Here is a 16,245-nt window from a genome sequence, read left to right as displayed (position 1 = left end):
AGGAAACATAGTAGGTGAATATGGATTGGGGGGGAAGAAATGAAAGAGGAAGCCGCCTTGTAGAATTTTGCACAGAGCATAACTTAATCATAGCTAACACTTGGTTCAAGAATCATAAAAGAAGGTTGTATACCTGGAAGAATCCTGCAGATACTAAAAGGTATCAGATATATTATATAATGGTAAGACAGAGATGTAGGAACCAGGTTTTAAATTGTAAGACATTTCCAGGGGCAGATGTGGATTCTGACCACAATCTATTGGTTATGAACTGCAGATTGAAGCTGAAGAAACTGCAAAAAGGTGGGAATTTAAGGAGATGGGACCTGGATAAACTGAAAGAACCAGAGGTTGTACATAATTTCAGGGAGAGCATAAGGGAACAATTGAGAGGAATGGGGGAAAGAAATACAGTAGAAGAAGAATGGGTAGCTCCTCTGAGGGATGAAGTAGTGAAGGCAGCAGAGGATCAAGTTGGTAAAAAGACGAGGGCTAATAGAAATCCTTGGGTAACAGAAGAAATATTGAATTTAATTCATGAAAGTAGAAAATATAAAAATGCAGTAAGTGAAGCAGGCAAGAAGGAATACAAACGTCTCAAAAATGAGATCGACAGGAAGTGCAAAATGGCTAAGCAGGGATGGCTAGAGGACAAATGTAAGGATGTAGAGGCTTGTCTCACTAGGGGTAAGATAAATACTGCCTACAGGAAAATTAAAGAGACCTTTGGTGATAAGAGAACCACTTGTATGAATATCAAGAGCTCAGATGGAAACCCAGTTCTAAGCAAAGAAGGGAAGGCAGAAAGGTGGAAGGAGTATATAGAGGGTTTATACAAGGGCGATGTACTTGAGGACAATATTATGGAAATGGAAGAGGATGTAGATGAAGATGAAATGGGAGATAAGATACTGCGTGAAGAGTTTGACAGAGCACTGAGAGAACTGAGTCGAAACAAGGCCCCGGGAGTAGACAACATTCCATTAGAACTACTGATGTCCTTGGAGAGCCATCATGACAAAACTCTACCATCTGGTGAGCAAGATGTATGAGACAGGCGAAATACCCTCAGACTTCAAGAAGAATATAATAATTCCAATCCCAAAGAAAGCAGGTGTTGACAGATGTGAAAATTACCGAACTATCAGTTTAATAAGTCACAGCTGCAAAATACTAACGCGAATTCTTTACAGACGAATGGAAAAACTGGTAGAAGCGGACCTCGTGGAAGATCAGTTTGGATTCTGTAGAAATGTTGGAACACGTGAGGCAATACTAACCTTACGACTTATCTTAGAAGAAAGATTAAGAAAAGACAAACCTACATTTCTAGCATTTGTAGACTTAGAGAAAGCTTTTGACAACGTTAACTGGAATACTCTCTTTCAAATTCTGAAGGTGGCAGGGGTAAAATACAGGGAGCGAAAGGCTATTTACAATTTGTACAGAAACCAGATGGCAGTTATAAGAGTCGAGGGACATGAAAGGGAAGCAGTGGTTGGGAAGGGAGTAAGACAGGGATGTAGCCTCTCCCCAATGTTATTCAATCTGTATATTGAGCAAGCAGTAAAGGAAACAAAAGAAAAATTCGGAGTAGGTATTAAAATCCATGGAGAAGAAATAAAAACTTTGAGGTTCGCCGATGACATTGTAATTCTGTCAGAGACAGCAAAGGACTTGGAAGAACAGTTGAACCGAATGGACAGTGTCTTGAAAGGAGGATATAAGATGAACATCAACAAAAGCAAAACGAGGATAATGGAATGTAGTCAAATTAAATCGGGTGATGCTGAGGAATTAGTTTTGCTATTTAGGGAGTAAAATAACTGATGATGGTCGAAGTAGAGAGGATACAAAATGTAGACTGCCAATGGCAAGGAAAGCGTTTCTGAAGAAGAGAAATTTGTTAACATCAAGTATAGATTGAAGTGTCAGGAAGTCGTTTCTGAAAGTATTTGTATGGAATGTAGCCATGTATGGAAGTGAAACATGGACGATAACCAGTTTGGACAAGAAGAGAATAGAAGCTTTCGAAATGTGGTGCTATAGAAGAATGCTGAAGATAAGGTGGGTAGATCAAGTAACTAATGAGGAGGTATTGAATAGGATTGGGGAGAAGAGAAGTTTGTGGCACAACTTGACTAGAAAAAGGGATCGGTTGGTAGGACATGTTTTGAGGCATCAAGGGATCACAAATTTAGCATTGGAGGGCAGCGAGGAGGGTAAAAATCGTAGAGGGAGACCAAGAGATGAATACACTAAGCAGATTCAGAAGGATGTAGGTTGCAGTAGGTACTGGGAGATGAAGAAGCTTGCACAGGATAGAGTAGCATGGAGAGCTGCATCAAACCAGTCTCAGGACTGAAGACCACAACAACAACAACAACAACAACACTTCTTTTACAAATAGCATTTTTTAGTAAAGCTTCAAAGCAGTCTCATTCAAAAGGATGTGTTTTAAGCCCCACCAGGGCTATCCAGAAAAACCGCACTGTGAATAAAGGTTTAACTTTGAGATCTTGTATCTCGTTGATTAAAGGCACAATAAACATGAAACTTTGGACACAACAAATTAGTAACACAAAGTTTTCTAAAAAAATATCATTCACATATTGCTTTCTGAATTTCTACAAAATCGGAGCAAACTTGATTTTTTCTTACAAATTATGAAAACAGATCACATTGCATAGCTTGTAGAGCATCTGCTGTCCATAATTGATTCCATACTAACACATTTGGAAAGGTATATTTTCAAGCATTCAGAAACTTAAGTTTCAATTTCCAGTGTGCACTAACAATACCTGAAAGTGACTGACAAATATGAGGGAATGTACCATGGCCACAGGCTATAATGCAGCAGTGTGTTGTCCATGTTTCATTGCATGTGGTTTTCATTTTTAAACCAACAAGTAATATCTCAGTGGATTGCATTGGTCCGTGGTGACATTGTCGCTACCAGTTAAAGAACATGAACAGACCACCCCATTGCAATTAGGGCCACTCAGTAGCTGTGCAGTTCCAGACAAGGGTGGGTTTATTCATCCAGGTTCTTAACCTTTTAATGGGAATGAATTTCAAACATAGAGTGGGTGCCTTGCAGTTTGTACACCCCAGTTAGTATTAATATTTTTAACTGTAGGAAAAATAATCTTTATATAATCACTCGCTGTGTTTTAATTGACAAAACATAACATTTCATAGCTGTTTAAAAATAATTTTTTATTTATTTCTTCACACTTGTCTATTATTGTCATTGTGATTTATAAGTTGCCAATATTCTTTGTTCCTTACATTTTGTTGTCGTCGTAATCGTCTTTTTTTTAAGTATATCACAATTGGACTGATTCATGTGAAAAGAAAGTAACAAGAGAAAACATTAGGAAACTACTGCATATGATTGTGAATAAGTTCATCAACTTCCATCTGCTGCTCAGTTTCACACTGCACACATTGTGAGTCTGTGCCACTATGTTTCTGGCATACATTTTCTTGCATTTCACACATACTGTGTTTGTTCTGTTGTTTTTATGCCTGTCGCATACGTAACAAATTTCAGGTTTTGCTGGTTCCTTGTTCTGCTCATCTTCATGCCTATACTTGGTCCAAAAGGTACAAATATTCTTGGAAAGTGTTTGAAGTAACACTCGTTGGTTCAAATGTTCTTTCATTAGGCCAAGGTGAGATGTTTAAAAAAGTTGTCTTCTTTCTTTCTTATCAGAATTGTTGAATTTGAAAAGAATGTTTGTATTTATCCCAACAATATCTAGATGTCTGTAAAAAGTGCAAGTGGCCATTTTTGTGTAATTCTTTAAGTGCTTCATGATGACCACATCTGATCTACAGTGTCTACTCCTCTTCGGTAGCAGTGTAATTCAGGACCACTCTCTGTTTCTTAGTATCTCGATCTATTACATTGCTGCGCATTGTCGATAAAAAAAATCACAGCTTTGTTCTTTGTAGGAAAATGTCGAGATTGTACATAGTTCGTCTTGAAAACTGAAGAGACATGATTGGACTTCTGTGGTTTTATTTTCTTGGAATTCTGCATACTAAAGTAAAATAAAGTTTACCTTGAAGTGGAAGAAAAACACAAATATAGAAAAGATTTACATCACGAGGTGCATAGCAGCAAACACAACGCTCACTTTCTGAGCATCAGTAGTGACCAGACTGCTGTAAGGATGAATTGCACAAATTTAGCAAGCGGTGACATGTTACAGGTAACAAATACATGTTTTGGCATTCATCCAAGTGTAATGCTAACTGTGATACTAACAGAGAACTAAATCTTGTGGCCAATTGCTGCAGGCGTGCTCACCGAAGAGTTAATTTTGGTCCAAAAGCCTTGTGGTCGTACCAGTTGGCTTACGGAGCATTTGCTAAGGACCTTATCACTGATTCTTAAATCTGTACTAGCATCTCACATAGGTGGCAAGCAAAAAGTAATGTTAGTTTTGATTTTATTCTTCTCAACATTGCAATTTACATTTTTCAAAATTTTTGAACCACTTTCTACAGTTCATTTTCTGGAAATTGATAACATTGGCCAGATGATGATATTGAATGAGCAGAGAACGTGGAAAGAAAGTGTTTTTCTGATACCCAACACTTGTATTGTCTGTCGAGCGAATAAAATGAATGAGCTGGGCCTTGAGGGTGCATAAATTTTATCAGTGCATCAATTTGTTCTGTTGGTAAGTCAGTAATTTTACAATATTGAGAAGTTTAAAATCAAAATTGATATTACTTCTTGCTTGCTGCCTATGCGTGATACTTCTACAGATTTAATAATTGCAGATAAGGTATTTAGCAAACGGCTTTGCAAGCAGAGTGGTACCGCTACAAGACGTTGGAACTCGAATTACGAAATCAAATTACAAGCTTGCGAACCTGGGTGAAGAAACCAATACATGGCTGGTACTGCACAGCTATCGGGTGGGACCCCTATGGCGATGATGCTGGATTACGTTCTTGAACCGGTAATGACAGTATCACTGTGGACCTATGCAGTTTCACGATATATTACATATCAATTTAAAAATAAAAACAACATGCAACAAAACATGAACAGCAGTTTGTTTTAATAAGACATGTTGCTATGATAGAGTCCCCTAGGTTTCTCTATCATTTTCAGGTATTGTTAGCTCAAATTTGAAAGTTGAAGGTGATTTTATGAATATGTGAAAACATGCTCTTAACTGTGATTAGTTTGAAATCAATTATGGCAAACAGATGTTCTAAAAACAAATCGAATGTGGTCTATTTCTGTAATTTTTACTAAAAAAGTAAAGTTTGAACTGATTTTGTAGAAATTTTGAAAGCAGTCTCTAATAATATTTTATATTAGAAAAACTTCTGTTATTGTTGTCGGAAGTTTCATGTTCATCGTGCTTTTAATCGGCAAGATATGAGCCAAAGTTAAGACTATATTTGCATTGTGATTTTTCTGACTAGTTAGTCTCAACTTATGTAATATTGTTAGCCCATGTTGAAAATTAAACCCTCTGTTCCCGGGGAGCTTAAAACACATTGCTTCAAATAAGACTAGTTTTGAAACTTTAGTAAAGAACAGTATTTGTAAAAGAAATATTGAATATACCCTATTTTTTAACTTATTCACAAAAACCATCACATTTTCCATGAATTTGTAGACTATTGAAAAATAGTAGGTAAATGAAACTTAGCATATACTTATGCTACTGATCTATTGCGTAAGAAATTTTGGTTCAGCATGCATTTACTCAATGAGATACAAGAATCAGAAGTTTACATTTTTTTCATGCTGCAGTTTTCGTGCTCTTCTTTGATTCAAATTATCCAGCATTGTTAGCTCACATTGTATAATGAAATGCTTTTCTTTTGGCCATTAATGAGCTCAGTTTGGAAAGTTTTCGAGGACATAGTTTTTGCAAAATCTGGTTGAATATACCATATTTCGGATCTTTTTATAAAGTCATCAACTTTGCACTTCATTTATTCAGTATTGAAAAGTGGTACATAAATGAAACTCTGTATTCGAGAACCTTGTGGTGTTAGGTTGCTATATGCCAATTTTCACGTTTGTCATGCCTCTATTCCCTGAGATATAAGAAGTGAATCTTTTTTCGGGTGAATTTGTCCAAAATTTTCTGGGTGAATATGGCTTGTAATATTCTTGTCATTGTTATTCTTAAGAGAACACATATAATTGTACAAGATAGTCAAATTTCATTTCGTTCAACAAAATATTGCCCAAGACATAACAGATCTAACTTGTTGGGGACATGTACGAATCTTATCATAATATTTCATCAAAATCTGTGAGGATCGAGATGTAAAATGTTCCAGAATTAGGCAATTTGACATGGAATGACCATTTCATGCCACGCAGACTGATAGTGGCTACTGGAGATACTGCATTTTCAATTAATAGATTTGAAAACCATTATTTGATTTAGAATCTGCTATGAGGGGGAGTCAAATGAAAACCTTAATAGTATAATTAAAAATAGACATTTCGTGCTGTTGTTGTGCAAGTTGGCAGTACTGTTCCCAGTGACGTAAGGGATGCCCCGCTGGTGGCAGCATACTACAGACAAATGAAATGCGCCCCCAGTACCAATTCAAAATGGCCGCCTCACTTACAACGTGTACCAAGGAAGAGTAGCAATCTATTTTCTTTTGGTAAAGGTATACCTATTTACATCCATTGGAAAATGGTGGTCCAGAGTGATGGTGCATCACTATCAATGCAGCGAGTACCTGAGTCGAGTAGTAAGTTCAGAAACGGCATGACTGCTATGACAGAGACTCAGTGTACAGGTGAGGCATACCATGTTGTGATGCCAGGGTCTACTGCAGCAGTTGAAGTCATTGAGATAGGAATTCGCCACCCATTGGTGGATGAAATAGCCACAGACCTGAACATAAGTCATGGCTCAGCACATCGCATCTTTTGTGAAGTGTTTAACTTTTGCAAAATTTCTGCAAATTGGATGCCAAGGCAGCTCACTCCAGAACTGAGAGCGACACGTCAAAATCTGTGAAGAACTTTCGCGGCATATCAAAGTAGAATGTGATGTCATCTTTATGGGAATCATTACAGGAGACAAAACTGGATCACTACCAGCAACTCAGAATGAAGAAAGCAAGCAAAGAATGGCAACATTTCTCATGATCAGAACCCAAGATGTTCTGGATGCTCCCACCTGCAGGGAAGATTTTGCTGATTCTGTTTGTGTATTGAACAAGACGTTACTTTAGAATACTACATGACTAGGGAAAACACTATCACAAGTGTAAGGTATTTCAGTATGCCAGAAAAAAATCAGCTTTGGCCTGCAATAAGATCAAAGTGATGTGGACTTCTGACAACAGTTGTCATTTTGCAACATGACAATGCTCAGCCTCATACTGCTCGTGCATTACTTGCAGCTGTGCTTTAGTGCATGCGAACGTGACTGCTCGGTAGTTGATACCAGTCGTGACAGTAAATTGCCATACGACAGGAGCAGTTTGATTACTATGTAATTGTCTGGTTGCAAAATTCCCATATTTGCCATAAACAAAGCAATCAGTTTTAAAGTATTTCAGGTTAAACTGATTTTTCTTTTACAGTTTAGCTCAGATTTTCAGCCTGCTTTCTTCTTCACAGCACGAGTGTGACTGGGCTATGGAGCCAAGGGGAACTCCCCCACCCCGCTCCCTCTTTTCCTGCCCTCCACTCTTTTTATTCCTTCCACGTGCATGTATAAGTGCCGGTAGGGGGTGAGGGAGCACATACCAACTATTGTTTGTACTTTTCATGGGGTTTTACACAACTAGTGTGTAAATTTGATACAATACATTCCACATCAGCTTCTCTGTTAAAATTGTATATACCGATTGTGTGATATTTCCAGTCTTGTTTTGTTCATTATTAGTCAGACGACCGAGGAATTTTCAGTCTGCGTAATCTTAACAGTAATATTTACATTGGAATTTTTTGGTAATCCTATAAAATAGTGCTATATAGTAAGCTATGCTACCTTCTGAGACACTTCTATTTGTGTGACCTCATAACTTAATGAATTTTGTGAATTCTTTTCTTTCAAAATTTGTTGCATTGTTATTGCTGTTTCTCAAAAAGTAGGCAGAGAGATAACTTCAAATTTCATGTCGTGCTTAAATAAGTGGAGGAGTTTACTTTTGTGATGTATCAACAATATTATTTAGAATAAATTACTACTTAGCATGTAGAGAAGGTATTGATGGGCAGGCAGGCAGGCACGCACATAAAAAAACTTGAATAAGCAAATTGAACGAAGTACTTACTAAACAATTGAATTAAGTCCTTACTCAGATTTAGAAAAACATACATACACATGGTGTCTCCCATCTCCTAAATTTAGCACCTGGGGAAGAGGTTCAAATTTTGAAGCATTTGACAGCTTTCTTGGTGCATCTCTTAATTGTCGAGTCTAACTTCCGATTGATGTTAATTCCTTCTCATAGTAAATATTACGCACACTGACTCGCAAACCACTGTATCGGGGTACCTCAATATCACTTCTAAATATTCTGTTAACTCGGTTTAGAAAGGAAATGTTTGACAATAACTTATCCGTATTGTCTAGTCCAGTCTTCAGTTTTATGACAAAAATAAAAATGATCACAGAAGTCTTCATTTTATTTTGTATCGTAAAGTTGCTGAGCCTTAAATGCCATACTGTAGCTTTCATGGGCAAAGACCATTTGAATTCTTTTCCCCTCCAGCTTTGTGCAGATTCGATCTTCTTCACCAGTGCACCTGTGTAAAAAATGAAGTCAGAATGTAAATAATGATACCTCTCTTCTCATCCTCGAATTTTTGAAACCAGCAACTGTGTAATATTTGTCGAATCAGGACGTATTTCATCATCGCGTTTCTTTGGTTATCACTATTTTTTATAGTAAAAATCTCCTTTAATCATAACTAATTAGAGATCCCTTATTATCTGTCATTATCTGCATCGAGTAACTTCTGCCATTTGTAAATAATGATGAACCTTAACTACCTAAATAAGTATAGAAATCTGATTTTAGTAATAGCTAAGCTCATTCTGAACTGACAGCCTACCATAAATTATTCTCTGTCCTTCATTTATATTGGTGTGTCATACATTCATGGACTCAGGTGGGGATGGCATACTCGGGTCCTCCTCGGCACTCCGTACTGCGTCAGTAGCACTGCACGGCACTTGCTGCGATGTAGGGGTGTCTGCTGTCGAACTCGGTCTGCTGTGTGTCACCTTAGGAATACTAGAAATGTATAATCACAATTCGAAACAAATATTTGAACATGTATAAGATATCATTTACCTATAAAGAAGACTTCATTGTTCCTTTTAACTATTATTAATATTACAATAAAATTAATGGTATATATGTTTGCTCTTTTGTAGATAGTGAGGGTACAGAAAAATTGCACATCTGAAGTTTGAGAAAATTTCCGAATTAAATAAACCCGGATTTTGTACCCTCAAACACTGTTGCATTTAAACATTCTGGGTACGTTTTGACGATGTGCCAACCCTTTTTCATTGTTCAGTAATTATAATATTTTATTTTCCATAACAGAGGAAATGAGTTTAGCGAGAGATCTCGTCGCTCGAGTGGATTCCGGGATGAGTCTTGCAGACATTTTATCGAGTGCACTTCCTTCCGAAAAGTCGAGCAACGGTCACGATTCTTGCAAGAGGGATGAAAAGAGCAGCGATTCCTCAGTAAGTAATTTATCTTTTATTTTATAACAGTTTTGTGTGTGCGCGTGTGTGTGTGTGTGTGTGTGTGTGTGTGTGTGTGTTTTATGCAATTGTGACATCGGTAAACATTGTAAATATACTGTTTGACAAAAAAAGTGAAGCACCCAGGATGCAGGGGGAAATGAAACAAAAGTACACGAGGGTACATGATGTTATTTCAGTCATTAAAAAGTGGAGTCAGATTTACAAAAAACTTGTCAGTTCAAGCCCACTCACCACTACAGTGTCGCAGCCCTCCTGGCCGGGACACTAGCACCGATTTGACCAGGTAGGCTGACACGGAGATGGCAACGCGGCCCAGACTATCACGGCCAGTCCTCGATATCCCGTACACTGGCACTGGGACAGAATCGACATTTTGAGCTCTTCTCACACGGGTCGTATCAGGGGACAGATCTGGGGATCTTGCCGGCCACAGGAGTATCTCGACATTATGCGGCCAGTTCGTAGATATTTATACTACAGTCAGACGAGCATCGTATCGTCAAAAAGTGACCTGGCGATACTTTTCCGCTGGAGGTATAGGGTCCACGACCTCTGTAACTTAACATTACGGCTCGAGAGTTCTCTCGATCACTACCGGCCGTGGCCCGTAGTCCGTATCTGAGTGCTCCCCAAACTGTGGAGCTGAGAATTTTGCCGTGTCTCTTTGAAGTGTCGGAAGAATCGAACCTCTTGTCAGGTCACCCCTGTACTCATTGACGGCAGTCTGTTTGAGGTACTGCAGAACCACGATTTGCCACCGGACGCAGTGCAACACCACTCGCCGGCAGTCCACGATTCCAGGGCGCGGCACTGCTCCGGATACGGCCTTTCGCAGTCGGTGTCAGTGACGGACTGCATGTGGGGCAGTAATTCCCTAGCCCTGCTGCTGCTAGTCTCTGTCAAACAGTGTGGGATGACACAGAATGTTGCAGGGAGTCTACTTCTCATTTTTAGGTCAGAGGTGCAGATGCCAAGTGTCGGCACACGGTACGGCAATCCCCGTTCGCAGCGTAGAGACGCGGTGAACAGAAACTTTGGCAGAGAGTATCCACCCATTGTTGCGACTGATTGCTCTACAGATGTGGATACGACAAAATGGAGACGTAGGACGAGGGCACTTTCGAACTCTCGTGACTTAAAAAAAACAACAACCTACATCTGTCCTTATGATTTTATTTTATTTTGTCGCTACCAGTTGGCAGTTGACGGTTGGAGTGCTGACACATTATCTGTGTATCCAGTAATGCTGGCAACTAATGGGTTATGCATGGAGATCATATAAACCTGTACCGCTGCAAAAACAGCCTGAAGATAATGCAACGAAGCATTGAAACTGGTAGCGACAAAATAAAATCAAATCACAAGGACGGCTCTAGGTGTTTTTATTTTTTGTCACAATAGTAAACGGCCGTCGTCCCAGAGACCTCCTGCTAAAAGGATGGATGTACAAAAACTTCCGAACTCTGTCAGGTGCCTATACCACCTTCTTCCGCGGATACGTGGTACCTCTGTGTCATTTGCGGTGGTCACTCGACATCTGATAATATTCTCACACCTCGTATACCGTGTGGGCACAGGAACAACACGGAGCGTGAACGACACTAATGAACTCCGGTGGATGTCCTACCTGTCACAGAGAATTGCAACTTGGATCACTTATGTAGATCGTGACATTGTGCACACATATAGAGTGAAATTGACATTCGCTGATCTTCAGTGTGCTTCATTTTTTTATCGTTCAATTTACTTGTGTAGTTGTATAATGCGTTATTAAGTATTTTATGGGACATTTGATGGTATCGTAATAAAAATTCAGTTTTGAGAACTTAAATTATGAGGAGACAGAAAAGCTGACCTCGAGGTGGTTACCTGGCAGAGCGAGGTGAACAGTGTCCACAGGCGGGGAGGGGAGGGCAGTAGTAACAGCATACCCTCTGCTATTCTCATGGGTGGAGTGCCGTCACACACTGTGTCTGTATGCCGATACCTTGTCTAATTAAACACCGAGTAGCATCAGACTTTTCACTTTCCAAGAATTTACACACACAGTAATATGTGACAATTGAATCCATGTTTTGTCTTCCACTGTGCGCTTTATTTCTTATGCCTAATTTGTTCCTAAATATTTGACGTACAATTTGGGCAGTGTGAGAAAACGTCGCCGTTGTGGTCGACGGTTGCCTTTGTATAACATAATACAATTTGAGGAGTGCAGACGAGACTGTTATCTGCTCCATATTTCATTCATGTTCGGAGTGACATCCCGTGGCGACGATGTACTGCACTGCCTGGTCTGCTAGATTCCACTGTGAGCTACATTTTCTGTTTGATCTTTCCGCACATTTACCTTCACTACCCTTAAACATTAACTCGTACCGAAAAATCTGTTCTTATCAGCTTGTGCTTCAGTACATCCTGTATTGTAGAAAGTCAGTAGCTCACGCCAGCCCTGCACTGCTGTCAGTCGGCCTTGCTCCTGTCTCCACTGCCCACAAACATTCGTCACTAATCTGCGTATATGCTACCGGAAACATCAAAAACCTGACAATGGTTCGTAAGATTAGCTTTCACAGACAAAAAAATGCAGGGGAGAACATTAATTTGTACGATGTATGCGCATGTGTGTGCGCGCGCTTAATGGATTTCACCTGTATGAGCAGTTGGGATCACCATTGAGCAATGTCCTTATGTTCCAGTAATGCCGATCTCTCGTTTTGAGCATTTTTTGACATGGAGCCTGCTGACTTCAAAACTACACTGAGGTAGCAGAGTTTTTCTGCAGTCCGCATGGTGGTGGTGGTGTTTTTTTTAAGGCCAGTCGGCAGTTTGAAGTACTCTCTCGGGCACTTACCAGGCGATACATGTGTAGGAAAATCAGATCATGTTCAGGGTAAAGACTGTTCGACTAAAATTTTATCAGTAAATTGTCGAAGTATTTGTAACAAAGTTCCTGAATTTACTGCTGTCCAGGACAGTTCTCTATCTCAAATTATTCTTGGGACTGAGAGCTGGCTCAAAATTGAAGTAAAAATCTCTGAAATATTTAGCGAGTCTTGGAATGTTTACCGGAAAGACTGATTAAATGCTGTAGGTGGGGGGAGTGTTCATTGCAGTCGACAAAAACATTCTGAAGTTGAAATTGACTGTCATATTGAACTTATCTGGTGACACGTTACAGGTTTTGGTGAAACCGAGTTAATTGTTGGATGGTTTTACTGACCACCAAATTCCTCTGTGACAGTCATAGGGCCATTCAAAGCAAGTCATTGGTCAGTTGTGCACCAATACCCAGACCTTTTAATACTAATTGGTAGTGACTTGAACCTAACGAGTATAGACTCGGACATGTATGGATTCATTGCAGGGGTTACAGTCAGTCAGTCTTGTGAACTACTTTTGATTACCTTTTCTGAAAACTTCTGTCGGTAGCCCTCATGCAGTGGAAGTATCTTACCTCGAAACTACAAACAGGCCGGACATTATTGATGGCGTCAGTATAGAGGGGATTAGTGGTCACGATATCGTAGCGACTATGGTTATGAAAGTTAGTAAATCAGTCAAGAGGGCTAGGAGAGTGTTTCTGCTATAAAGAGCAGATAAGAAATTGTTAGCATCTCGCTTAGTCGACGAACTGCATTCATTTAGTTCCAGAATGATGGCCGTGAAGGAATTATGGGCAAAGTTTAAAATGATTGTTAATTGTGCTCTGGACACGTATGCGTCTAGTAAGTGGATTAAGTACAGAAAAGATCCACAGCGGTTTAATAACAAAATTCATGTTGAGAGGCAAAAATTAGTAGGGATTTGTGTGTCTGTGGAAAGATCTATACACGAAGGATACAACAGCCACCACCATCATACCTTGGCTAAAGATCTGGCAGAGAACCCGAAAAAATTCTGGTCATACGTATAATTACGAAATGGGTATAAAGCTTCCATCCAGTCACTTGTCGACCAGTCTGGTTTGGCAGTAGAAGATAGCAAAAGGAAGGCCCAAGTTTCAGATTCCACGATTAAGAAATCATTCACACAGGAGAATCGTACAAACTTACCATTGTTTGACCATCACACATAGTCCTGTATGTATGACATAGCAATAAGCATTCCTGGCATACAGAAACAACTTAGCCACGCGGGATTAGCCGAGCGATCTAAGGCGCTGCAGTCATGGACTGTGCGGCTGGTCCCGACGGAGGTTCGAGTCCTCCCTCGGGCATGGGTGTGTGTGTTTGTCCTTAGGATAATTTAGGTTAAGTAGTGTGTAAGATTAGGGACTGATGACCTTAGCAGTTAAGTCCCATAAGATTTGACACACTTTTGAACATTTGAACAGAAACAACTTAGAGTTGAAAACAAATAAGTCACAAGATCTGGATTGAATCCCAATTCAGTTTTATAAATACTCCACTTCATTGGCCATTTACTAAGTTTACTTTTATCACGAATCTCTCGACCAGCGCAAAGTGCCAAGTGACTGGAAAAAAAGTGCAGTGACTTCTTTATATAAGTAGCGTAGAAGAACGGATCAATATACTTAACATTGGCTTGCTGCAGAATTATAGGGCATATTCTGAGTTCAAATATCATAAATTTCCTAGAGATCGGAAAGCTCATATGCACGAATCAGCACGGCTTTAGAAAGCATCACTCGTGTGAAACCCAGCTCGTTCTTTTCTCACACGAAATACGGTGAACTATGGATCTTCAAGCAGGTTCAGTATTTCCAGATCTCTGAAAAGCATTCGACACATCACCCCACTGCAGACTATATGTGCATAAGGAATAGGCTCCGAGATATGTAATAGAACTCTGTACGTTGTCTCCGACAGGGAGTGTTCGTCAGAGACAGGAGTAACGTCAGGAATGCTCCAGTTAAGTGTAATAGGGCCATTGCTATTCTCTATATACATAAATGATGTGGCAGACAGGGTGGGCAGCAATCTGGAGTTGTCTGCTGATAATGCTATGGTCTAGAGGAAGGTGTCCACTGTGGTATAGAGGAAGGTGTCCAAGATAAGTCACTGTAGGGTGATACAGGATGACTTGGACAAAATTTCTAGTTGATGTGACGAATGGCAGCTGGCTCTTAGTGTCAAACAGGGTGTGCACAGCCCAGGACAACTGGGAAATCCAGGAAAAACATACGAATTTTTCAGAATTCCAGAAATTTTTCATCATTTTAGCTTTCAGTTAAATTTTTGTAATTTTAACTGGTAAGTACTGATAATCTAACAAATAATTTTACTGAAGTCTGCTACTGCAGAATAATACTGCAGCAGTAAAACAAGTGAATAAAAAGATCTCAAATTGTAAAGGAAATCTGCCATTCACACCAACAAAACGCAGTGCACAGGCAAGTATCTGCCGACAGTAAAATGTGTCAAATGATTTAGGACAAAGTCTATGCTATACTTCATAATAACAAACTGCTCCCAACGAGTGTGAGCGAGCTCGCGTGCACACGCAGTTCAGACGTGTACGAGCAGCACCTGCTCCCGCTCTGTGGCTACTCGAAGTGCGGCTGTATTGGCAGTAGCGACAAGCTGCCAGATTAGTGTGTGTGCATAGCGGTCTCGAGTTGTAGTGGGGAGGGAGGTGACCCGTTTTTACATTTAATGATTTTACTCTTCCCTTTTTGTTTACAGCTCTCACCTCAAATGAAAATAAAATGGATTTCTGTGGCTGGGACGTATCAAGCGAATTGAAATACATTCACTTAATTTTGGAAGTCTGAAATATGTTATTAATTTCAGTTTTCTGGTTTTATTTTATTTCCACATTTTTTGGCAGTCGAGCATTGGTGGCATTGCTGAACAGTGAAGTTATTTTCATTGATTTGCTAAAGGGATTTGGCTTTTATTAATCTTTTCCACAGAGGCAGTCAATTTATTTGAAATGAATTGTTTCATTCCACACTGCTGGCTAGTGTCCTCTAGTCTGGCAGTTTCCGGTGATTGAGGGTGGCAGTGTGGTACTGGTGTGCAAGACTCTCACTCCCCCGTGGCTATCCAACTTACTTGGAGTTGCTTTGCCGATCTTCTTTTCGTGATAGCCAGCTGCGATGTCCTGCAAAACTTCTTCTCTGAAGATATGATGCTACATTGGAGGAATTTTTTATACTTTTAAAATAACTCCATACACTCGAGAATACTTTGAACTTCATGTCACTGTATTTTCGTGATGCATAACAGTTTTCGTACAAGTAAAACCTTTTTCGTGAGCTCGACACCTTCCGATCCGTCAGAAACTATCACATTCATTTTTCCATAAATACAGTTTACAAATCTCTCCAAGTTTAACAAGACAACTGTCTGGACCTTACAAAAGTAAGAGAATAAATGAATAAGCAATTGTCTCTTCTCTTCTTTCAACAACATTCAAATGTTCACACAATAATGTTTGACGTCACACGGAGTATGGCGCGTTTATTCCTTAAGCTGGACGTGTAACTTCTTAGGGCGGCTCAGCGACTACCTGCCCGCACCGATCATCTGTCTGA

General features: G+C 39.6%; 1 protein-coding gene across 2 annotated transcripts in view; it reads left to right on the top strand.

The window, feature by feature from the left end:
* The window catches only part of LOC126237519 (putative E3 ubiquitin-protein ligase UNKL), a 303,009-nt gene that overhangs the window by 117,940 nt on the left and 168,824 nt on the right, over positions 1–16,245 (top strand). For both annotated transcript variants that reach the window (XM_049947690.1, XM_049947689.1), the window contains one exon: positions 9,577–9,722. In XM_049947690.1, coding sequence (XP_049803647.1) covers positions 9,577–9,722 — 146 coding nt within the window. The remainder of the gene's footprint in view (positions 1–9,576; positions 9,723–16,245) is intronic.

The sequence above is a fragment of the Schistocerca nitens genome, chromosome 2 (genome assembly GCF_023898315.1).
Source record: "Schistocerca nitens isolate TAMUIC-IGC-003100 chromosome 2, iqSchNite1.1, whole genome shotgun sequence".
NCBI lineage: Eukaryota > Metazoa > Arthropoda > Insecta > Orthoptera > Acrididae > Schistocerca > Schistocerca nitens.
This window is presented reverse-complemented; position numbering and strand designations above follow the sequence as displayed.